Source organism: Leopardus geoffroyi, chromosome D3 (assembly GCF_018350155.1).
Source record: "Leopardus geoffroyi isolate Oge1 chromosome D3, O.geoffroyi_Oge1_pat1.0, whole genome shotgun sequence".
Taxonomy (NCBI): Eukaryota; Metazoa; Chordata; class Mammalia; order Carnivora; family Felidae; genus Leopardus; species Leopardus geoffroyi.
The window spans coordinates 26,072,030-26,096,947 of record NC_059339.1 but is presented as its reverse complement, the minus strand read 5'-3'; the positions used below and the strand labels follow the sequence as shown (position 1 = coordinate 26,096,947).

At 52.6% G+C, this 24,918-nt stretch overlaps 1 protein-coding gene across 2 annotated transcripts in view; it reads right to left on the bottom strand.

Annotated features, from left to right (window-relative positions):
• Nucleotides 1-606: 606 nt before the first annotated feature.
• Nucleotides 607-24,918, bottom strand: part of TPST2 (tyrosylprotein sulfotransferase 2) — a 52,202-nt gene continuing 27,890 nt past the window's right edge. For both annotated transcript variants that reach the window (XM_045459797.1, XM_045459796.1), the window contains 6 exons: nucleotides 17,222-17,293; nucleotides 12,528-13,433; nucleotides 9,433-9,631; nucleotides 5,889-5,939; nucleotides 3,071-3,119; nucleotides 607-1,121 (listed from right to left, as the gene is read on the bottom strand). In XM_045459797.1, coding sequence (XP_045315753.1) covers nucleotides 3,078-3,119; nucleotides 5,889-5,939; nucleotides 9,433-9,631; nucleotides 12,528-13,369 — 1,134 coding nt within the window. In that variant the 5' untranslated portion in view covers nucleotides 13,370-13,433; nucleotides 17,222-17,293 and the 3' untranslated portion in view covers nucleotides 607-1,121; nucleotides 3,071-3,077. The remainder of the gene's footprint in view (nucleotides 1,122-3,070; nucleotides 3,120-5,888; nucleotides 5,940-9,432; nucleotides 9,632-12,527; nucleotides 13,434-17,221; nucleotides 17,294-24,918) is intronic.

The window sequence follows — 24,918 nt, the reverse complement described above, 5'->3', positions numbered from 1 at the left end:
TGGTAGATTTGAGCCCCGTCCGTAAGCCTCCACCGGGTGAGTGTAACTAGAAGCTCACTCCTGGTCTCTCTGTGCCTGTCCTGCCTACTTTTTTCCTTTGCAGATTTTAATCCGCATCTTTTCGCCATAATCAGCTGTGACTGGGGCGCCTGGGTGGCTCAGTCGGTTAAGCGTCTGACTTCGGCTCAGGTCACGATCTCACCGTTCGTGAGTTCGAGCCCCGTGTCGGGCTCCGTGCCGACAGCTCAGAGCCTGGAGCCTGCTTCGGGTTCGGTGTCTCCCTCTCTCTCTGCCCCTCCCCCTGCTTGCACTCTGTCTCTGTCTCTCTCAAAAATAAACATTAAGGGGAAAAAAAAGTTAAAAAAAACAAAACCCTGTGACTGTGGGTCTCCCAGCTAATCTGGGAGTCCCTCTAGCAAATCACCGATCCTGAGTGGCCTCGGGGGACCCAACCCAGGAGCTCCGCTGTGCCTTGCTGAGCCCCCAAGATGGGAGCCTTGTTCGCCGGTCATCAATCCACCTGCCAAAATCTGAAATGGGGAAAAAAAAAAACCCACCCAAAAAACAAAAACATCTGTTCGCTCTGTAAAGTAAGGCACAGACAAATGAGTCCCTGGTCACTTTATTCAAATAATTTTTTTTTTCCTCTGAAATCTGAGAAGAACTGAGGAGGAATCAAAGAAAACCTCATATATTAAATTCTTAAATAGATTCTTTGAATTCAAAAGTAAGTCAATAGGAGAGAGGCACAGGTGTGGGCCTTGTCCCCGCCAACAAAGCCGCCAAGGCAGTCCTGCAAATTAAGAAAAATGGCAAATCCATTTCTTTAAAAAAAAGTTCTTGAGGGGCAAGATAAAAAATACCAAAGTTTCAAAAGCCAGCCTACTTCCCACACTCTTCTTCGTTCTTCTCCACCCTGGGGGGAGAGGGGGGGTGTCCACAGGTAGAGAGTCTCCAGGTTAAGTTTTCGGTGATTCAGCTTTTTTGCAAACATATGCAAATACATTCCTCGTTAGCAGTCCTGTTTTGGCGATTAAGAGCAAGCAATATGCTTGGATTAGAGGTCCGATTTCCACTCAAATGCAAGGTGTCTTCTCCTCTGGGCAACAATCTGCAGAGATCTGGACAGAGGATACAATGGCATTAGGTGCGGAGTAAGAATTCGGAGACAGACCTTTTGTATTTGTACGTGTGATCGGGGAGGGGATGGTCTCGCCACGTTCACACACACACACGAACAGGTGCAGTTTCCTCTACGCGCCCCCCACGGCCAGAGAGAATTTAAATCGAAAAGCGTCCCTCCGGTGGCGGGGGCGGGGGGCACCTGGTTGAACGGTTGAGGTCACGATCTCACAGTGTGCCGGTTCGAGCCCCACCTCGGGCTCGCTGCGGTCGGCGTGGAGCCTACTTTGGATTTCTAGAAGTCCCCTTCTCCCTCTGCCCCTTACCTGCTTGTTCTCTCTCTCTCTCTCAAAAACAAACAAAAATAAAAATAAATAAATAAATAAATAAATAAATAAAAGCTTTCCTTGGGTTCTTACCCACATCTCAGCCTGGGTCCACCCGACCTCAAAGATCTCTTTTTACTTATGAAGAGACCAGTGGCAATGACGTGATAAGACACCAGTGGGATTTTTGGAGGTGAGGGAAGGATCAGCATTTAACGCCAACTGTTCACCAGGGATGAGCTAAAAAAAAAAAAAACCACCCTGTACATGGTATCTCATTGAAACAGCAAAGGGAGGAATATATCTGGCTTCTGTCAACAGGAAGGTTCAAAATTCTACGAATGAATTTTGTGGAAGGAGCACGAGGGGAAGGGGTTGGGAAGAAACGTGGAGAAGGAGTCCTCGTGGTCCGACTCTTGATTTGGGCTCAGGTCATGATCTCACGGTTCGTAGGCTGGAACCCCGGGTCGGGCTCTGTGCTGACAGCGTGGAGCCTGCTTGGGACTCTCTCTCTCTCTCCCTCTCTCTCTGCCTGCTCCTCCCCATTCTCTCTCTCTCTCTCAAAATAAATAAATACATTTTAAAAACTTTAAAAAATTAAAAATAAGATCGGGAGACCAAAACACAGACGCCAGGCAGGGAGCGTCTTCATAGTCTAGAGCAACGGAGAACAAGTGGGTTGTGACCTCTCTGTGGGGTCACCCGAGAGGCAGAGGAAGTGAACTTCCTGGCTTAACGCCAGTGCCCACAAGCACAGCGAGGGGCAAGGCTTCCTGGGTTCCCCACGCGCCCACCTGGGCCAGCTCACTTCACCTCTCGGCCACCCTCGCGGTGCGGACCCGCGTGAACCCCCGTTCTCCAGACGTCAGAAGCGGAGGCCGTGAGAAGTCCAATGTGAAGTGAGTGCCCGAGTCTTTGACTTCCCAAGGTCAGAACCTGCGCCTCTCCCCCCTTCGCAAAATACGGGTGGATGGATATGCCCTTCAAATCGGTCCCCCAAAGCGAACTCTGGAAGAAGGTGACCTCGGGAGGGATTCTGCCGTTTGGTGACTCTGTGACCTTGGGCAAGTCAAAGCCCTCTCTGGTTTCCTCCGCTGTGTCCGCTGACTTCCCAGGGATACTGAGGGTTAAATGAGTCCCACAGGAGTAGCACTCTGTCCAATGCCCTGGGGGTTATTCTTGGACCAGACTTGCTTGGAGCTTTTATTAGAACATTAATTGCTCTGGGCCAACCTGATACTGTTTATAGAAGCAGGATCAGCAGGCAGCGTTCTGTGCAAAAATGTTCTGGAATCCCCACCCCACCCCCCATCACATTGGTCCCCGGCACCCCCCCTCCCCAAAGGCAGACAAACCTTTTCCTAGTTGGTTCGGCACTGGGCACTGGTCCCTGCCCCCACGGGATCCAGAGCTGGGTGACTAGTCTGTGATTCTATAAATAGCTCCCACGGCCCGTCGCCATGGAAACCCCCACAAGGGCCCTGGTCAGTCCACCTGGATGGACACTCCCCCCCCCCCCAAGGGAGGCTCTGGAAGGACAAGCTTTTCAGGGAGGGGCTCTCGAGCTGGGAAGGGCAGCCCCTCCTCCCCAGCCCCCTCCCCCGGGAAGTCTGCAGGCCTACCTGGAAATCATGAACTTCCTAAGTGGGAGGAGGTGCTGTTCTGGTTCACCTGGAGGAAGACAACACACAGAGGAAGGGGTCACGGCCAGGCTGGGGGGCCAGGGTCTCACTGCCCTGAGGTTCAGCCCTCAGCCTCACTGAGGCAGGCACACTCTCCCTCATCGGGGATTTATTGCACACTACTACAGACGGGCCAGGTGCTGGGGATGCCGTGAACATGACCGACCTGGTCCCACTCTTCTACAGGGAGAGCCTTAACAAATACATCTGCAAGATAACATCGCATCCACCCACTCGTGGGCCTATACGAGTGACTTTGGAGCTACTTCCCAAAGGGTGTCAGGAAAGGCCACTACAAAGCTGTTTGAAAAACAAATATGTGCTCTGTGTCCTGGGCTCCTGGCACAAAGCTCGGAAAACCCTAGACTCTCCCTAGTGAGAACAAGCCTGTCTTGTATGCTAATGAGGTGACTGGCCTCTGGCCTCAGGATGCAGGCTGGTGGCTAGAAGGACGGAGGCATGACTCCGGGGAGGGGAGAGGGGCTGGAGGGTGAGTTAATAACCAGTGATTTAATCAATCATCCCTGCTTCATGAAAGCTCCATAAAACCCCTAAATAACAGCTTCAGGAAGCTTCCAGATTGCTGAACACAGCCCAAAGAGGGCGTGGGAGTGCTATATCTCTTACCCCGCACCCTGCCCGGGGTAGCTCTTCCGTGGCTGTTCCTGAGTCGCATCCTTTATAATAAACCAGTAATCTAGGAAGTAAAGTGCCTTCCTCAGCCCTGTGAGTTGTTCTAGCAAATTCCCAAATCTGAGGAGGGGGTCATAGGGACCCCCAAATGGTAGGTGGCTGCGCAGAAATGTGGGTAGCCTGGGAACCCCGCCGTGGCTGGCGTCTGAAGTGGGCGCGGTCTCCTGGGACCGAGCCCTGACCCTGCGGGGTCTGCCACTAACTGTGGGGGTGTCACTGTGCAAACCGAACTGAATTTAACACCCACTTTGGTGCCTGTCTGGAGAATCAGAAACCGGTTGTTGGGGTTGGAAAACGCCCCCTAAGCCGAGATCTAAAAGATGTAAGTGAGGCCAGGCACACAAAGATCTGGCTGGAACAGCAATCCCTGGCAGAGGGAACAGCCAGGAACAAACAGGGAGGGTGTTGGGTGCCTAGCGAGTGAATATCCCTTTTTGTATTCGCAGCAATGGCAATGTGCGAGCTGCTTTGGTTTGCTTGCTTACTATTCTTCCATTTTTTGGGGTTCAGGATCATCATTTTAGAGGGCTGTAGAGGACCCGGAAGACTTTTTTTTGTGCCACCATTTACCTAACGGTTGAGCCACCATTTACCTAACGGTTAAGACTGAATCCAATTTATGCGATGCCCTGAATGAAGTCATGTGCACTCTAGAGGCCAAGGAGGGAGATGGGGGGAGGGAAGCAGGGGTCGGATGCGGTCTGCAGGGCAGCTCTCCTGGGTGGCAAGGTTCACGATGACAGGGCACATGCCATGCTTTCACATTTTGCTCCTAAGCGAGCACGAAAACAGTCCCAGGCCAGCCAGCTAGACATCTTGAGTGTGGCCAACACGTTCGGGTACGGTCCAACGTTTTTGTGAAACAATTTAGTCTGATGCTTCAAGAGTCTTCCAAAGAACTGGACCCTTGCACCCACCTATGACATTCCGTGACAATGGATTCTAAGGGAATGGCCCAAGAGAGCCCCCCCCTCCAGCAGGAGGGAGGCAAAATCAGGATGATGGGCATGTGCCACCATTTCTGCGAAAACTGGACAGGACCTTAGGGCAACAGTTAATTGGTGGCCCATAATGCGTTCCAGAGAATACTATGAAACCATCGGGAAGGGCAGTAGACGGAAAATCCAAAAGATGGGAAAACACGAAGAACGCGAAACCAAGCAGCCCATGCAATGGAATTGCACGGAATAGAAGATAAGTAGTCAGGTGGGCCGAGAAAGGATAATCCGCAAAACTGAAGGGCGTTCCGGACGGTGACTAATTCCCCTCACCCCGGCTTGTGTTTGCTGCTCGTTACATCATCTTTTGGGTTAAAACAGGCGCTAAATCACCGCTGACTAATCTTGGCAATATTTGTTCACGGCGGCAAGACGATGGGGTCTCTGACTCCCAGAAAGGGAGCGTGGAGCCCTCCCTGAAGAACTGAGATGTGTGCAAAAGCCGGGGACCCCGGACAACGAGCATCTGTGATTTTGATTATCAAACTGGGGATCGGCATAGGGTGGCCCGCTCTCTCCCAAATTAAACACACACAGACTAAGAGTACTAAGCTTGGTATCACCACTTCATTTAAATGGGAGCTATCGCATCCGTGAAGGGGGCGGTCCTTCCCGACATGATCCATGGACTGTGCCCCTCGGACATGCCCAGGATGTGTGGGAGGCAGGGCCATGGAGATGTGCGTGAGGATGCAGGGATGTCTGTACGTCTACATTCGCAGGGACGCCCACACCATGTAAGCCTTACGGGTCTCATTTTTTGGCTGACTGATGAAAATTCTGGGCTGGGTCACATGTGGGAACTGCCACTTTAAATAAAACTGAATTTAAGGCTAGAGACAGAGGGCTGGACAGAAAGTCCCCACCAGGGGCTCACGCAGAAGGGCTGTTGAGATTTGACCCTAGCTGGAGCAGATACTTGGAGGGCCCCTGGCCCGGCTCCCCACCCCAAATTTTCTGATGAGGAAATGATCAGCAGATTAGAGAAGCAAAGTGTCCGAGGGCGTCCGCAAGCTGGTGGGACAGCCCAATAAACCGATTTCAGAATTCCCCTTGGGGTTTCTAACCTGAAAATATCCTTTCAGATTGGCTGGTGTTTTATAGTCCCCTTTCAAGACCTAGGAAAGAGAGAAACAAAGTATCACTATCATAGAAATTATCAAAAATAAAATTCAGTCTGTTACCACCACCTTCCCATCTACTCATTTATCCACCCACCTATTTATCCATCTACACGTCCATCCATATACATTCATCCTCCTACCCACCCATCTATCCACTCATCCATCTACCTATCCACCCACCCATCCACCCATTCACCTACCCATCCACCCATCCATCCATTCTCCCATCCATCCACCTATCTTTTCATCCATCCATCCATCCATCCACCCATCCACCCTCCCATCCACCTACCCTTGCACCCACCCATCTACCCATCCACCCACTCTCCTATCCATCCACCCATCAAGCCACTCATCTACCCATTCATCATCCATCCATCCATCCATCCATCCACCCACCCATCCACCCATCCACCTATCCATTCTCCTTCCCAGCCAGCCAGCCAGCCAGCCAGCCAGCCAGCCAGCCACCCACCCACCCACCCACCCATCCCATCCATCCATCCATCCAACAAACATTTATTGAGCTCCTCTTATTTCTAAGCATCATTCTAAGCTCTGGAGGTACAAAATTAACCAGACAATTAAAATTCCTTTTCTCCTGCAGCCACCATTCTAGAGGAGGAGCTAGATGATCCATAAGTAATAAACACAAATAAACAAGAACATATCAAACCATGAGAAGTACAGTAAAAAAAAATAAGACAAAGGGATGTGATCAGGAGTGACCAAGGGGCTTCTTTTGCGCAGATGGTTCTCAGAACAAGTGACCTTTAAGCTGAGCCTTCAATGACAAAGAAAACCAGCCAAGCCGAGCTCTGAAGGAAGAGTGTTCCAGGCACAGCACACAGGGCAAAGAAAATTCTAGGCCTTTCCATAACTTCTCCATATATAAGCCATCATATAGACCAGTATCGACCAATAGAATATAGGATGAACCAACTATGTACTTCTAATTTTTTAGTAGTCACATTAAAAACAAAGTGACCAAGGGGTGCCTGGGTGGCTCCGTCAGTTAGCAGCCAACTTAGGCTCAGGTCATGATCTTGTGGCCTATGAGTTCGAGCCCCACATAGGGCTCTGTGCCAACAGCTCACAGCCTGGAGCCTGCTTCAGATTCTGTGTCTCCCTCTCTCTCGGCCCCTCCCATACTCGCACTCTGTCTCTCTCTCTCAAAAATAAGTAAACCTTAAAAAAATATACATTAAAAAAACAAAGTGACCAAAAAAAAAAAGTAAATCAAGTGAACTAATTTTCGTTAGATCTTTTATTTAACCTGATATATCTAAAATATTCACTCTTCGACAAGTAATTAATATAAAAATGATTAATGACAAACTTCACATACTGTTCCCCGTACCTGGACTTCAAAATCAGATACGTCTTTAACACTTAACAGCAACCCTCAATTTGGACCAGATTTCACTAGGCACATTTCAGTGGCCACACAAGGTTAACGGCTAGAGGCTGTAATGGACAGTGGAGGCAGAGACAATTTCATTAGCACTGGGGTCCTTCCAGTGCCCAAGTGTCCTGCACCCCAGGATTTGTTACAGGAACACACAGTGTCCGCATAGAAACACACACACACAGTTTTCAGTGAGGGAACGTATCTTTGCAGTGACAGCAAAACTACCAGGAAGACTCAACAAGCGTCTGGCAACCCCTGGGAAGAAACCTCTTTGGAAGAAAACCAGGAGCAGCTTCCGTTTTAAACAAACAAACTACAGAGCTTCAAAGAGTTGGTCTTCCTCATCAGAATTTTTTAGAAGATACACAAGGTCAGGCCTTATTCTGGGAGCTTCCGACCTGCATTCTGGAACAAATCAGGGGCCTTCGCCTTTTAATTTTTTTTTTTTTTTTTTTTTTTGATGTTTGCTTACTTTTAAGAGAGAGAGAGGTGGGGGAGGGGCAGAGAGAGAGGGAGACACAAAATCTGAAGCAGGCTCCAGGCTCCGAGCTGTCAGAACAGAGCCTGACTCCGGGCCTGAACCCACAAACCGCGAGATCATGACCGCCAGTCGAAGTCAGATGCTTAACTGACTGAGCCACCCAGGCGCCCCAGGGGCCTTCACCCTTTAAAGAGGCTTCAGAGAAGTTTCCATGGGGCCCCTGGCTAAGAACACAGAGTCAGGAGAGCCCTCTGTCAATGTGGTCCTCATCCTGGTCCAGCCACTGCCCCTGAGAAGCATCCTGGGTGCTGGAGTTCAAGTTCATGCTCCCAGCTGCCGTTTCTTCTTTTTAATCTAATTGTTTTCTCATCATATGAAAATATATGCAATACATTATACAATAAGATAGCCTAGGTACAGAAAAGTGTATGAAACACATTAAGTACAGCTTAAAGAGTACTTTATGAAAGCATAAGAATAATAAATAGCAAAGGCTTAGAATAAAAATAATGGAAAAATAAAATGGACCACATGGAGGTTGTGAATAGTCACACTGTCAGATGCAGTCTGAGCATCATGGAAGTGGACCTCTGGGTATTTCCACAAAGAGATGTTTGCAAAATCAATAGGTGTCAAGGGGGAGAGGAAGTGCTGAGACCCGCTACCCTTCCCGCTACCCTTCCCGCTTCCCCGAGGGCAGAGCCTGCATGTGTCAGAGAGGTGTGAAAGCCTTGTTAGCACCAAATGGGGTCTTTCTCCTCCGGTCACTGACCAATTAAAGGGGAAGAGGGAGAAATGGGACTTTCTCCCTTTGCCGTTCAACACAAGAACTGTTCACTTCCTAAAATCAGCATGTGAGGGGCCCTGGGTGACTCAGTCGGTTAAGCGTCTGCCTATGGCTCAGGTCATGACCTTGCAGTTTGAGAGTTCGAGCCCTGCGTCGGGCTCGCTGCTCTCAGCACAGAGCCCCGCCTCAGATCCTCTGTCCCCCTCTCTGGTTCTCTCTCTCTCAAAATAAAGAAATAAACTTAAAGATATTTTTTGTTTTGTTTTCTATTCAGCACGTGTTTGGAAATGCTGAGCGTAGCTGGAATTAAGACTCTTGGGGCGCCTGGGTGGCTCAGTCACTTGAGCGTCTGACCTCGGCTCGGGTCATGAACTCTCGGTTCGTGGGTTCGAGCCCCGCGTCGGGCTCTGTGCTAACGGCTCAGAGGCTGGAGCCTGCTTCGGATTCTGTGTCTCCCTCTCTCTCTGTCCCTCCCCTGCTCATGCTCTCTCTCTGTCTCAAAAATAAATAAAAACATTAAAAAAAAAAATTTAAGGGGGCAATAAAGTGACCAAGAGTTTATTTCTATTCAGCCTCAACAAAGACTTGAAGTACTTTCTAAACAGACAAATAGCCAGGGAAATGGGGGGAGAGAGGGTAAAAGAGAACAGAGAAATAGGATGAAATTAGGACATATGGACCTGCTGGTAGAAAGGCCAGCAGTTGGATTTGAGCTTCCCTGTGGCCCAAGCAAAAACGGCCGTCCTACAGATAAAACCACCCCCGCTCCAGGCCGGGAGCACATCTCCACGCGAGCACACGCACTCACCCGGTGGGTGTTGTTGACCACGATGGGGTCGGGGTTGCCGTAGTTGGGTGGGTTTGCGTAGGGGTCATAGCCGAGCCGCGCCAGCATGGGGGCGATCTGGGCCATGTCCCTCACCACGTCCCCAGGGATGTGGCCGGTCCACTTGGAGAGTGCTTCAAGGTTCACGGGCTTGATGACCTGGTCTGTGGATCGCTCGATCCTGGGGAGAAAAAACAGGCCGCAGGGGGCACAGAGAGACCCAGATGGCACCCGGGTGACCTGTGCCCGCCTCGGCTGTGAGGCTGCGGGCAAGTCACTTGCCCTCCTCAGCCCTCCTCTGTACGATAAGAGCCTCTGTGGCCAGAAACTGGAAACTGGAAGACAGTGGAAGGCGGTGAGCACTTAAAATCCTGCTCCCTTGACGTCTCCAACTTTTTAAAAATAACGTTTTATTTCTGTGACTAAGATGGGTATTTCGTTCTGGAGAAATAATTATAAAACACGGACCGCCCCCTCCCAGCCTATCAGCTCCCTACCGAAACCTAATCTTAGCATTTGGGGGTCCACCCGCTCAATACTGTCTTCTGTGCTTTCAATGGGAGAGTGGCCAAGGGCAGACTCGGGGGCCAGGCCGCCTGGGTTCAAACGCCAGCTGTACCGACACTGGCTGCGTGGCTTTGGGGGGGTTACTTCACCTCTCTGAGCCTCCGTTTCCTCATCTATCAATGGGAATAATGATCGTGCCCACCTCACTGGGCTGTCCTGGGGAGTAAATGAGTTAAAGACAGACGAGGCTATGGCACGCTGTAGGGTCTCAGTAAGCACTAGCTTTCTCTCTCTCGCTCGCTCTCTCTCTCTCTCTTTCACACACACACACACACACACACACACACACACACACAGAAAACCTATGGTTGGTCTGCAGTTTTAAAACAGCAATAATATGCTGTCTGTATCAGCTGATAACTTCGTTCCGCACCCGATACCTCCTCCATTTCTCCAGCTGTGTAGCATCCCTCCAGAGCGTATTTTTCCAGCCCCTAAAGGTGGCCACTTAGGTTGCTATCACTTCTGCGGTCACCGTGGAACCACCACCACCTGGGACGTGCGTCCTCGCTCGCCCCTAGGACGGGCTTCTCGCACTGTCTGAATCACAAGGACCCTACCGGTCGCTGTCCGAGGGCCTTGTACGGCGGAGGGTGGGGCACTCCCAGGATCCAGGCCCTGTCTCCAGATGCTTCCATCCCAACGAAGAGAGAAATTGGGAAGAAGACCAAAACCCAAAAAGATGTGGCAAAAGGAAGGTGGGACCAGGAGTGAGGAGAGCGGGGAGGCTGGGGGGGGTGGGGACGGGTGGTAAGAGCAAGGGTTTGGAGTGTGCAGACCAGGAGGGAAATCTCAACTCGGCCCCCTGTGTCTAAGGTCTCAACTACATGCATGGCCTCTGCCACGCCCTTGGACCTCCAGGATTTTATGAGACAAAAGTGACACAGGTGCATCCCAGAACATGAATGGGACACATGCTTGATCTGAGTAAAGAACCAATGTGTCCTGGGGCGCCTGAGTGGTTCGGTCGGTTAAGCATCCGACTTCGGCTCAGGTCACGATCTCACGGTTCGTGGGAGCCCCTGCATCGGGGTCGCTGCTGTCGGCACGGAGCCTGCTTGAAATCCTGTCTCCATCTGCCCCTCCTCCCCTGCTTGTGCTCTCTTTCTCTCAAAAAAAAAAATAAACATTAAAAAAAAAAAAAAAAAAGAACCAATATGTTCCAAAATATGAGGCGTGAGACAGAATGCTGTGCTCCGCGGGGTGGAATATTACACAGCCGTCCAAAATGACGTCACGGTGGCATGCTGGGGCCCGGCGGGCAGGTGGTCCCATACACAAAGCGAAGAAAGGTTACAGGGAAACATGTTCATGTTTCAGGAGGACTCCGGTTTTATCAACAGCCCCTGACAAAGGACCAGTAGGTCACAGATCAAAATCTGGAAGGTGGGATTTTAGGTTCTTGTTCCTTACCCCGGGGGAATCGTCTCAATCTCTGACAGTAAAGATATATTCCTTAAGTTATCTGATTTTTTTGGCTAATTTACAAAGATCCCAGCCCCAGCACTGACTGGCTGGGGTACCGGGCACGTGGGCACGTCACTGCCGGGAGAGTTGCTGTACGTCCCCAGCTCTGCTCGGGGCTCAAGAGCTCTTGGGGATGGGGTCTGACATGTGCCCAGCCATGAGGGAAAGGAGGGAAGGACTGCTCTCTCACTGGCCTCTCAGGGATGCTTGGGCCAGATCGGGATGGAGACAGACAGACGGCACCCTCCGATCCTGCGTTGTTCAAGCGCTCTGGGTCTCAGGAGAGGGACGGCCTCCCCAAAGGAGGAAGGCGGAGAGGAAGGGACAGAAGGGGAGAAGGAGGAGGGGTGTGGAGAGCTTGCGAGCACACACCCTGGAGTCCAGCAGACCTGGGTTCAAATCCTGGCACTACCCTTTGCCAGCTGTGTGGCCTCAGGTAACGTCTCGCTGCGACTCAGTTTCTCCGCCTGTCAAATGGGTATAAGAGCTGTTCTCCTGTCCTCAGGTTGGGAATTAAAGGAATAACGTGTGTTGGGGGCTTAACTCAGTGCTTACTACACCTCAGGCACGCATTACGTGGTCATGAGGGTGAGGATAATGAGCGGGCCGATAAAAGCGGTCTCTATGCTACCATGGTGACAATAATAATAGGAATAATCGCACCTAACGTGTCTTGACCTATTTGATGCTCACAGGTAGCTAGAAGGCTGCTCGATTAGATCCCTGCGCTACAGGTAAGGAAATGGGGGGCACAGAGAGGCTGAGTCACTCATTCAGAGGCACACAGTCAGGCGGTGGCTGAGCCGGGATCGGAACCCAGACAACCTGGTTCCAGATCCGTGTTCTGAATGTAACCTTCGCCCACTACGACTTACTGCAAAGCACATTCGCATCTGCTGGTTGGCTCAGAAACAGGGCAAGAGTGAGTGCCCTGCTTCTGCGGGTGCTGAAGCTGTGGCTCAGAGAGACAGCGGCACTCTGCCCACCCACTGCCTCTGACTCGGGCCAGGGGGCCGTGGGCGCAGGGCGAGGGCTCCACTCACTTGGACAGGGACACGCCGCCCGGCTTGCCAATGAGGTCCTCGTGGTGCAAAACAGCGTCGCTCCAGGCAATGCCCAGGAAGTCCAGGATGAGCTTGAGGGAGCGCCTGGGGTGCAGCACCAGCTGCTCGTAGTACACGGGCAGGCACTTGTCCTTGCCCACCTCCATGCACTGGGCGTACATCACCTCGATGGCCTTGTTCCACTTGGTGAGGCAGTCGCGGTAGCTGCTGAGGTCGAAGCCGGCGATCGTGACCTTGCGCGTGATCATGGAGTGCACCGACGCGCGGCCGTCGCGCACCATCAGCAGGAACTTGGAGTTGGGGAACAGGCGCGACAGGTAGACGGAGGACTTGAGCGTGAAAGGGTCCTTGTTGCACAGCACGCGCGCCGGCTCCCCGTGCTTGGCGATCACCTCCAGGATGAAGGCCTGCATGGCGGCGTCCAGCACCTCGTCCGTCACGCCCGCCTCGTCCAGCCGCAGCTTCTCGCGGCCCGACTTGGACCAGGCCTGGCGCATGGCCAGCACGCGGGGGATGATGCGCGTCTCCTCGCCGCAGCGCACCTCGGGGTGGGCGTCCAGCATGGCGCGCATCAGCGTGGTGCCGCTGCGGGGCACGCCGCCCACGAAGATGAGCGGCATGGCCTTGCCGTAGCGGTACTCCACGCGGTCTGCACCCACCATCACCAGGTCCTCCTGCTCCGGCCGCATGGCCCGCCGGGGCCCCCGCGGGCCCCCCAGCACCGCGCGGCACTCCAGCACCTGCTGCCCCACCTGGACCGCCAGCACCAGGGCCAGGGCGCAGCTGGCCGCCAGCAGCGCCCTCCGCACCGACAGGCGCATGCTGGGCCCGGAGTGGCGGGTGGGCCTTAGCGCCAGGTCAGCGGAGGGCGGGCGGGACTCGCATCTGGGGAGAGAGAGTCAGGAGTCAGGCAGGCCTGGGGGGGCTGCCGGCCCTAGCCAAACACGCTGCGATCGTATTCCTCATCCGACAGAGGGAGAATAATGATTATTAAAAAAAAAATTTTTTTAATGTTTATTTATTTTTGAGAGAGAGAGAGACAGAGACAGAGGGTGGGTAGGGGAGGGGCGGAGAGAGAGGGAAACACATAATCTGAAGCAGGCTCCGGGCTCTGAGCTGTCAGCACAGAGCCCCACACGGGGCTCGAGCTCACGGACCGGCGAGATCGTGACCTGAGCGGAAGCTCGATGCTTAACCGACTGAGCTGCCCAGGTGCCCCGTAAGAATGATTTTTCAATTGACTATTAAAGTATGGAAAATAATAATGCCCTGGGATGTCCGAATTCAGCAGCACGCCCACTTTGCAAGGACAAGGTTTCTGTGTGTCCTGTTCACGGAGGGCTCTCCAGAGTCTAGCACAGAGCCTGGTGCCTAGCAGGTGCTTCGTAAGTATTTGGGGGATGTGCCCTGGTTGAATGAGCAGGACAAGGTTCCAAGTGCTGTGACATGACGGCCGTAGAAACAGAAGGAAACCGAGGGCGCCTGAGTGCCTTAGCATCGGACCTCGGCTCAGTTCATGACCTCACAGTTCGTGAGTTCGAGTCCCACATCAGGTAAGCTTGAGCCCTGCTTCAGGTGAACAGACGCCCCGCTTTGGGTAAGCTTGAGCCCCACTTTGGGTGAGCCCCGCTTCTCTCTCTCTCTCTCTCCTTCTCTCTGCCCCTCAGGGGATTCTCTCTCCAACCCCCCCCCCCGCCCTTCTCTCTCTCTGCCCCTTTCTCCCTTGTGCTCCCCACCCCCCCCTAAGATAGGAAAAAACAGAAGGAAACCAAGAAATGGAGAGGCTGATCCCAGGTGCCCAGCTGGGGAGCAGCCAGGCTGGGGTAGAACATTCTAGCCCGGGCCAGCCAGCTCCAATGCCTGCTCTGAAGGACCACACCGCCTCGGTGAGAGATGCTTTTCAGGAGACGGTGTGGAATATGTTGTCCTGTTCTGGGCTTCTTCTGGAATCACTACTCACTCCCTCAGTCTTCATTCGGTGAATGGGTATTAAGTACAAAAAAGGTGCCGGGCACCGTGCTCAGTGCTGGGGACAGGAAAGTGGGTAAGACAGCTGGGCGGGGGAGCGATACCACAGAAGCTATAGGCACCCAGTGAAAAGGGCTTCCGCTGTGAGAGGGATCTTGGAGGGGAAGGAAGAGGGAGGGCAGGGGGGGCCCCTCGGGGAAGTTGGCATCCAAGCGGAGTCCTGGATGAAGCTGGCCATGTGAAGATGCATGGAGGACTGATCCAGGCAGAGGGAACAGAGAATGCAAAGATCCCCAGATGGGAGAGGGTGGCCCCACACCTGGGAGGAGGGGGTGACAGCTTCTACCTGAGGAGGTGAGGGAAGACTTCCTGTAGGAGGCAGCCCCAGAGCCAAGTTCTGAACAGTGCACAGGTGGTTTTCAAACAGCCAGGTAGGAAAGAGAGAGGAGGGTGTTCTGGCAAAGGGAATGCCCAGTGCAAAGGCCACAGGCAGGTTCCTTGATGGATGTGAGCTTCAGCCGGAACCACCGAAGGACTGACCCAGCCTGCATCCCCACCACGGGCTGTAGCAAGCGGGACGTAAATATCAGAACGGAGGGAATGCACAATCTCGGCCCCAGGGTCCAAGCTGTCGAGAGCTTCGGCATTTCCTGGCTGTGTGGCTTTGGGAGAGTCACTTCCCCCATCTAAACCACAGTTTCCTCAGCTGCAAAGAGGGGTGGGGTGCACTGACCTCAAACGCTGAGAGCATTCTAGAAGCAACTAAGAAAGCAAAGATGAATCTCAGCCTGGGGTCACTGGCCACCGTGGACATCAGAAAATAGCTGAGGACCCTCTCCCCAGGAAACTGTGCTTATCATATGCTGCTGACAATGGCGGGGGTTCACTGGTGCCCTGAATTCAGGGTCGGGGATGGGGAAATCTAATGCCAGGGCTCCTTTCAGGGAGAAGGCAGGCTGGGCAGGACAGAAAGCCACTTGGAAATCCCTCCCAGGACCTACCAACTTGTTCAAGTGCTCACTGAAATTCTCCTCTTCGACTTGACACTAGAATTCTGTTATTATGTCAGTGTCTGTGCTCCTGGGGACCAGTCCATAACACTTTAGTTTTTTTTTGTTTTTTTTTTTTTTTTATAAAAAAATTTTTTTTTAATGTTTTTATTTATTTTTGAGACAGAGAGAGACAGAGCATGAATGGGGGAGGGTCAGAGAGAGAGGGAGACACAGAATCGGAAGCAGGCTCCAGGCTCTGAGCCATCAGCCCAGAGCCCGACGCGGGGCTCGAACTCACGGACCGCGAGATCGTGACCTGGCTGAAGTCGGACGCTTAACCGACTGTGCCACCCAGGCGCCCCAACACTTTAGTTTAAATTAGAGCAATCACCCTTTCCTCCTGACACTTGGTGGGCAACGAGAGAATGGACCAGAAGGTGATGGGAGATGCACAGAAAGGAAGAAAAGGGGTAAGCTTTAGGAAAGCTGTTTCCAGAAAGGGTAAGTCTGTGCCCGTGTGTATTCTCTAGTGTATATTTGGGGTCAGAAAGTGACTTGGATACTAAATATCAGGGGGAAAGGACTAGAAGAATGGACAGAATAAGAAAAATGTTACCAACACACCAGTTTTGGTTACTATTGATCATTCCTGTCCAGTTTAAACCAAAGCACACGAATTTTGGGTTCTTACATTTATGACGCACATGCTCAGCTAAAACTTTTACTATGCATTAGCAGCATTTAATGGGATCACCTCTATCACCCCTGGGGGAGGGACGCCTCGCCCTCAGCAGCTCAGAGAGAAGAAGCCACTGGCCTAGGGTCGTGTGGCCAGAGACAGGCCTGCATCTGACCAGGCTGAGGCAAGCTGTTCACTGTCCTCAGACAGGACACAGTGACAGGCCCCTCTATGTCGCCAGAAGAAAACAGCTCAAAGCAGACAGGTCAGGCCTAAGCAGGAGACAGCAAAGCCTAAGGGGTGCCTTGAAAAGAAAAATAGGGCAATGTGGTAAAAAGGACAGCCAGGGACCCACAAAACCAAAGGCAACTTCCTGGCCATCTGCGGTCAAGGACCCCACTCTGCAGGGGCCAGAGCGCCCAGCCCGGGGATTCGGGCCAGTCTTCTACCCCCCACTATCCTGCTGGACCCCGCCAAGGGCAGTGTCCCAGCGTCCTGGCAGTGAGGACAGCGGGTACGAGACTCAGATGTGGCTTCTTAAAGCCCTGGGTTCAAATCCTGCCTCTGCTGCTTGCCAGCTGGTGACCGAGACAAGGGACTTCACCTCTCTGAGCCTCTGTTTTCCCCTCAAAGAAAGGGAAGGGTAATAATAACCCTTCCTCAGGGAGCTATTCTGAGATTCGGGGAGACTCTGTGCGAGGTGCTGAGATGAGCGAGCACACCAGAAACGCTAGTCAGATGGGACACAGAGAGCTTTGGATTCTGGCCGTGCCTCGAATCTGCTCAGCGATGCCGGCCAAATCCCCTGCCCGCTGTGGGATCCGGCCTTCTCCTGTTATAGGAGAATCGTCTTTCTAAGACATGAAAAATAGCAGAGGACTGTCCCCGACATGCTGCTGGGACCCAGTGCTGCATTTCTAACAGAGAGAACACTGGCCAGGGGAGTCTGGCTGCCCCATAATGGAAGTCGGGGGAGTGGAGTAGCTCAAGGGCTCGGGCGGGGCGGGGGCGGGGGGACTTCTGGAGGCACTTACCTCCCCCGGGCACTGTCATCTCTGGGCTCTAGCCCTTGTGGCCGCTCACGGAGACTGCTCGCCAGCTGTCCCCTGCAGAGGCAAAGGAGATGCCGCGTTAGGGGTGGGTGCTGTGGAGGGGGCCCGGCCCCCTCAGAGGGGCAGAGGAGGGTGTCAGGCTCCCCAGGGGCATCCGGTGGTGATTTGGGGGGAAGTTTTCTAGGGGGGCAAGTTGGAGTGCAGGGGGAGGCCATCTGAGCCCAAGATGTAACAGCTGGGGTCTGAACTCGCCTGGTCCTACAGGGAACGAACTGGCTTACTGGTCAGGCAGAGAGGTATGAGCTGAGAATCTGGGTTCAGGTGCTGCCACCTTAGGGAGCTGTCGGGTGTCTGCGAACCAGGGTTCTCCCTTCCTCTTGGCCCAAGGACGTTGGACATCAGGAAAAGTAAACATAAGGATAAGCAACAACTACCACCATTACATCACTAATCACCATCTGGGGCTGCTGGGTACGGTTGAACAGGCTGTGCACTGCCCAACTCCAAAAGGGCACCGCATACCTAGCCTATGATAAATAAGGCGCCCTCAGAGTAGGACAGCATCCTGCCACTGCCACCTAATACTGACCCAATGCCTACTATGTGAGGACCTTGTATCATTTAGTCCCCCTACGAGGAGTGTGTGATGATCCCAATTTTCTCTTAATTTTTATTATTTTTCTAAATGCTTAATTTACTTCCTTGGAGAGAGAGAGAATGCAAGTGTGTGGGGGAGGAGGGGCAGAGAGAGACACAGAGAGAGCATCCCAAGCAGGCTCTGCGACATCAGCACTGAGCCCAACACAGGGCTTGATCTCACAAACCTTGAGATCATGCCCTGAGCTGAAATCAAGAGTCAGACGCTTAACTGACTGAGCCGCCCTGGCACCCCAATCCCAATTTTCGAGAAAGGAAAAAGGCCTCAAGAGGAAGAGCAACTCACCCAGGGGACCACGGGAACCAGGATCCCATCCAGATCCATGAGCCTTGGGTGCCCAGCTCTTAACCACGGCGGTAAAGGAACGGGGCCATGGATAGGATGGGGTCTGGCAGGAAGCCGGGCTAATGTGGAACCAAGGGGCTCCTGGTGTACTTGTCATGCTGTGTCCTTACCATTTGGGGGCAGGGTGAGGAGTTTTAGTCTGATTCTCACCTTCCCCCATGTTACTGGTGGGATGACTGAGGCTCGCGAGGGAAATTATTCCACAGACTTACACACGGAGTCCGGGGAGCTCCTGGTCTCTTTCCAGGAGGTGGGAGTGGTTACGAACATAGCCCTGAAGCCGGACGGCTCCCTGACTCCATAAATCACCGTTCCTCGGAGCCTCAGTTTTCCTGTTCTGTAAAATGGGTTGTTGTCTGCTGAAAGCTCACGATGGCCTATTTACGGTGAGCGCTCAGAAACCTTTAGCTATTACTGTATCTGTGTCGTGTTGTAAATTATCTGGGTGTAGACTGTTACCGCGTCTCTCTGTCCTCTCTCCCTTTCTCCTCGCTTACTCCTCGCCTCTGTAGTTTGTGCCTGTCCTGGAAAAAAGGAGGCTGATGAGGACTCGTAAACACAGCTGGAGAAGGGTATCCAGATGTAACCACAGCAACCAGCCACACACACACACACACACACACACACCCTGCCTCTGAGCCTCCTGGGGGATGGGCGGCCAACAACAGAGACCTGCCTCTTGGAACAAATAAAAACAATTAGGGACAGGGCACTTGAAGCTCTTCCAGAGTCGAGATGGCTGGGGCCCAGGTGCCCTCGGGTGGCCCTTGAAATGCCACAGTGCTCACAGAGGCCTGCCGGGGATGAGAGCTGCCCCAGACTCCCATTATTTACAGCTGCAGTCCAGTGTGGGGCACGGACCCCTTGGAAGGCATTTAAATTTAAATTAAGTAAAATGAAAAAAAACTATAAAACCAAAAAAAAGTGGTGGGAGCACCTCAGTGGCTCAGTCGGTTAAGCGTCCGACTTCGGCTCAGGTCATGGTCTCGCGGTTCGTGAGTTCGGGCCCCGCGTCGGGCTCTGTGCTGATGGATCGGAGCCTGGAGCCTGCTTGGATTCACTTATTCATTCTCTCTCTCCCCCCCTTAACCCTGCTCCTGCTCTGTCTGTCTCTCTCTCTCTCAAAAATAAAAATAAGCATTAAAAGAATACAATAAATAAATTTCAGAAAAGGAAATTCAGGAAAACGAAAGAAAACGTGAAATGCAGCTCCTTGTGTGCACCGGCCGTATTTCAAGTGCCCAGCAGCCGTGTGGTGGCCAGTGGCTACCGTGCTGGACAGTGCAGATCTAGGATGGGGTCAGTGAACCACGGACCAAATCCAACCTTCAGCCCTTGACTTAAGAATAGCTTGCACTTTTTTTTTTTTTAAGGGAAAGAGGAGGGGGAGGGGCCGCGGGGAAAAGGAGAGGCAGCAAAACCCACCTTACGCACTCAGCAAAACCTGAAATGGTTAACATTTGGATACTTATAGAACAAGTTCATGGACCCTTGCTCGGGAACATTCCCCTTATTTGCAGAAGGTTCTACCGGACAGCGCTGACTTGGAAGAAAAATGAGGTACACGGGAGGGGGTTGTGGAGAGTGTGGACATGAAGCCTCCTTTCCTTCTGGGAGGAACATCAGCATTTATTAAGCACCACTGTGCGCCAGGCACCAAACCGAGGGCATTCCATGCTTCACCTCAATTCATCCTTACAACAGCCCAATGGCAGGGTGGGGTGGCAAGGGGGCACCCCGGTTCTGCAGCTTAGGGATGACAGAGTCCCACGTGGGTGTGGCGTGTGCATAATTATGCCAAAAAGCAAAACCGCCAAATCGGCCGAACCGAACGGCAAACGCAAACCCTAGAAGAAGAAAAAAGACAAGAAGGAAATACGTCGACTCAAAATGCCAACAGGAGTGGTGCTTGGTGATAAGTTTTCTCCTCAAGACACACTGTCACAGTCTTTCTTTCTCTGTAATAAAATAATAAAGCGACTAGTGTGTTTTTAATCATATGCCAGGTATAGTAGGGGGCCAGGCTGCTTGGGATCAGATCCCGGCTCCACCAGCTACTGGCTGTGTGGCCTTGCCAAGTCACTCACCCTCTCTGAACCTGTTTCTGCATCTTTAAAATGGGGATGACAGCAATACCTGAAAGGAGGCTCCTGGGGGGGGGGGGCACCTGGACACTTGAAATGTAGCCAGTGTGAACGAGGATCTCGCCTCGTAGGGGTGCGGGGAGCTGTAAATCAGTTAGAACGTGGAGCTGTTCACAGGCTGGCTTTCGCTTTCTCATTTCAGCTGCAGGAGAACCTTCTAAGATGGGGCCTTTTATCCCCATTTGATAGGCTGAGGAGATTGAAACTCGGGAGAGTTGAAGTGGTTTGCAGAAACCACACAGTTTAGTAAGAAGAAAAGTCAGTTTCCAAATCTGGTTATGTCCCCAGATCCCTGGCATCAATGTCACATGGTCCGTGGCAGCAGGGGAGGGCAGAAGGGACTCTGCTCTCTCTCTGCACTGGCCCAAGGGTTTCCCTGAATGACCGCTGGAAGGGAGGGGCAGGGAGAGGGCTGTGCGGTCTTCCAGACCCCTTTAGACCCACATTCATTCATTCCACAAATGTTTATTGAGCGCCTACTATCGCCAGGCACTGATCAGATGCTGGGACACATCAAGGGCAGCAGACAGAGACCCCTGCCCGCATAGAGCTCACATCCTGGCGGGGAGCAAGGAAACCAGTGTGTGGGATCATGACGCCTGTGACACATGCTCGGAAGGAAATGCCCACAGCAGGGACCGGGAGATACGCCATATGGTGTCACAGAGGGAGGGGACATTTACACGGAGACCACACCAATCTGGGGTCGAACTCATTTGAACTTTCTAACTCAGCAGGGTTCCTCCAAGCTCAGCAGATCAACAGGTTCCCCAGGCCGGGGAGGCAGGTCGCCGGACTTACAGAGTGGCCTTGGAGGGGTGCCTGGCACCCCTGTGCCCGGGCTCAGCCACCGGCCCTGCAAACTTTCCCAGTGGGAACCAGCTTCCAAACATTCCATTACCATGGCTACTACCTACCCCGCTGATCTCACCACCCCAAGCCCCAACCCTTCCCTGGCAAAGCTGGGGAGACAGGAGACAGGTGATCTCTGGGGTAGGGCCCCTGGCGATCAGAGACCTCTGGAGACCCACTCCCGAGACAAGCCGGCCAGAGTCCAATGGGGCAAGAGGAAGAGGAAACAGAATTAATTCTGGGGCTCTGGACCAGGCTTGAGCATAGAAAGCATTCTCAGGGCTTAAAAAGGGAAGAAGAGACGGTAGGCTGGCGTGCTGCTTTAAAAGCATTAGGTCTTGGGGTGCCTGGGTGGTTCAGTCAGTTGAGTGTCTGACTTTGGCTCAGGTTATGATCTTATGGTTCATGAGTTCGAGCCCCGCGTCGGGCTCTGTGTGGATAGCTTGGAGCCTGGAGCCTGCTTTGGATTCTGTGTCTCCCCCTCTCTCTGCCTCTCCCCTACTCGTGCTCTCTCTCTCTCTCTGTCTAAAAAATAAATAAACATTAAAAAAAAAAGAAAAAAATTAAAAAATAAAAGTATTAGCTCTTACTTATTAAGCACTTACTGTATGCCAGGTACTAAGCTAAGGGTTTTACACACATTACTGAATTTTGTCCTCACTATCTGGCCACCCCCATTATTTCTTTTGACCCTCCCTTATTAACCACCTGTTTACTGGAGATCAGAGAGGCGGTGTCACCTGCCCAAGGCCACACAGCTGCTAAGCAGGGGAGCCAGGAGGAAAACACAAATCTTTGGATGTTTTTACCCAAAGTGACCAAAGCGGGGCTCCCACGTGCGGTCTGGCCTCCCCCTCAGAGGCCCAGTTCAGCCCTCTGTTAAGGCACAAGATGGGGATGGGAACTGGGGAGGCCGCGGGTCACATCCTGGCTCCCCCGCTCAGCGGCTGGGTGTCCTGGGTCACTCCGGTGTGGCTCTCTGAGCCTCGGTGTTCCCACCTGACAAATGGGAATAACACCCAGACCAAAGAGAGTCTTGAGGAACTGGACGTAACTCCTACCAAGCCAGGCACAGAGTCAATATGCAAAACTAGGCGCGTTTAATATTATGAGTACTGTCCTCACGGCACGTGGACAAAGATCTGAAAAAACGAGTGGCCCAGCGAGGTGGGATCGGCAAATCACCTCTGTGAAGGGCCGGGAAGCCAACGACCTTGGCCACGTGGGTCAGACGGTCTCAGACGCAGCTACGCCATTCGCGAGAGCAACTCCAGACAACACAGCAAGGAAGGCGTGTGGCTGTGCTCTGAGGGACAAAACCAGGCACTGAGCTAGATTTGTCCCGCGGGCCACAGTGTGCCAACCCCCTGGTCTACACGGCAAGGTTACGGTACAGGCAGCACACACGCCCAGCAGGGCTTGGACGAGCCCAGGACACGCGAATGCAGTGAGCCCCAGCGGGAGCTGGTGTATATTCTGGTCCTGGGCTCCCCCCTTCGGGGGAGGCCTCAGGTGGCCAGCCTTTGGTGGGTGAGAGGAAAACGTAAAATTCAGGGGAGCAAATAGTCCATTAAAAAAAAAATGAAGCACGTGCACAGAATCCTCTGGCATCTGGTCTGTCGCCAAGTAAATAAAGACTCAGGGGGAGAAGCTTTTGTGTGTGTCTGGAGCTTTCCTGGACACTCTGCCTGACCAACAACCGTGGGGATAGACGCTGTTACCAGCCCCGTTTTATAGAGGGGGGTAAGGTGAGGCTCAGAGAGGTGAGGTGCCTAGCCCAAGGTCACACAGATGGTAACTGTGTCCGAACTGGAACCCAGGTCCTTCCCAGCCTTCCCCACTCCTCTGGCATGGCCCCTGGTTCCAGACTTCCTGCTCAGGGGAAACACGGTAAGGGGGGCCCTGCCTGGTAAACAATGCAAACAGGAGAGGCCCAAGGGACCTTGCACTGGCCACACATTCGTGGGAACACACACACACACGCACACACGCGCACACACACACGCACGCAGGCATGCCTGAGGCCCCGCTGCCAGAGGGGAGGAAATGAGCACTGGAGCAGGAGTCCTGGTTCTGCTGATTATTATCAATGCAGCCCTTGAGGGGGTAGGAGGGGGAGGTATTACCTAACTTCTTTGTGCCTCAGTTTCCTCATCTGTAAAGTGGGTCTGCTAATGGAGTTGTGAGAGTAAACAAATGAAGGGCACAAAGCACTCGGGACAGGGCCCTATGACTGTATCCCTGTGATTTCCCCCCTCAACTCGGTTCTCGAACCTCGGTGCAGCACATCCCTGGGTCCCGCGCCCAAACACTCTGATTCAGATGTTACATGACGAGGCTCGGAGAGCTGCCTTTTACTAAGTGCCTCTCCCCTCGACCCTGCTGCTGGAGGAAATGCTACTTAGGGCCCTGGATTCGCATGCAAGGTGCCCACCCAGGCCAGGCGCTCACCCGGCGGTGCAGGGCAGCGTCAGGATGCAGCCCTGCGATGCGCTGGTCCTTCCACCTGCTCTGTGCCACAGACCCCTTCGACTGTGACATCGACGGACCCCTTCAGAGAAGAGCAGGTTTTTATTAATGTTTACTCATTTATTCTGGGGGTGCGGGGGCAGAGAGAGAGGGAGAGAGAATCCCAAGCAGGCTCTGCACTGTCAGCGCAGAGCCCCATGTGGGGCTCGAACCCACAAACTGCGAGATCGTGACCTGAGCCAAAGTCAAGAGTCGGACGCTCAACCGACAGCATCCCAGGTGCCCAGATTTTAAATAGAATCAAATACAAGGATCACAAGGACACCAATTATAGTAAAATCTGGCCAAGGACACGATTACCAAAAAACAAACAAACAAAAGCTCTGATAAAGTGACCACTGTGCTCATTTATCAAAAACAGTAAGGGGCACCTGGGTGGCTCAGTCGGTTGAGCGTCCGACTTTGGCTCAGACCACGATCTCCCGGTCTGTAAGCTGAAGCCCCACATCGGGCTGCCTGCTGTTAGCAGAGTTCACTTAGATCCTCTGTCCCTCTGTCTCTGCCCCTCCCCCACTTGCACTCTCTCAAAAATAAATCAAACATTTAAAACCAAATGAAGAAAGAATGAACGAAAGAACAAAAGAACGAACGAAAAATGAAAGAACGAAAGAACGAATGAAAAAATGAATGAAAAACAAAACAAAGAGAAAGAAAAAGAAAAGAAAAGAGAAAAGAAAAGAAAAGAAAAGAAAAGAAAAAAGAAAAGAAAAGAAAAGAAAAGAAAAGAAAAGAAAAGAAAAGAAAAGAAAAGAAAAGAAAAAAGAAAAAAGAGAGATCTAGAGGCAGGCCCTATAACAAATACAACGTGCACGCAGCGATGACAAGAGATGTCTGTAGCCGCTGAAATACAACATAAAGGTATGTGTGGCTCCTATTGGTGACCACGACCCAGCTGCCTGGATCTGTCACCTACAAGGACACCCGGAGGAAATATTAAATCAGAGTCTATAAAGATATCATTGGTTCCCATCCAGACTCCCGGGCCCCTAGGGGGCCCTCCAAAGCTGCACTCCCACCTCGGGAGGGGTTCGGACTTGATGGCATAGTCCCGAGCGCGGCCTGGGTGTTTTGATTTTACATAAAAAAATAAAAGTAGGAGGGGTGGCTGGGTGGCTCAGTCGGTTAAGCACGGACTCTTGGTTTCGGCTCAG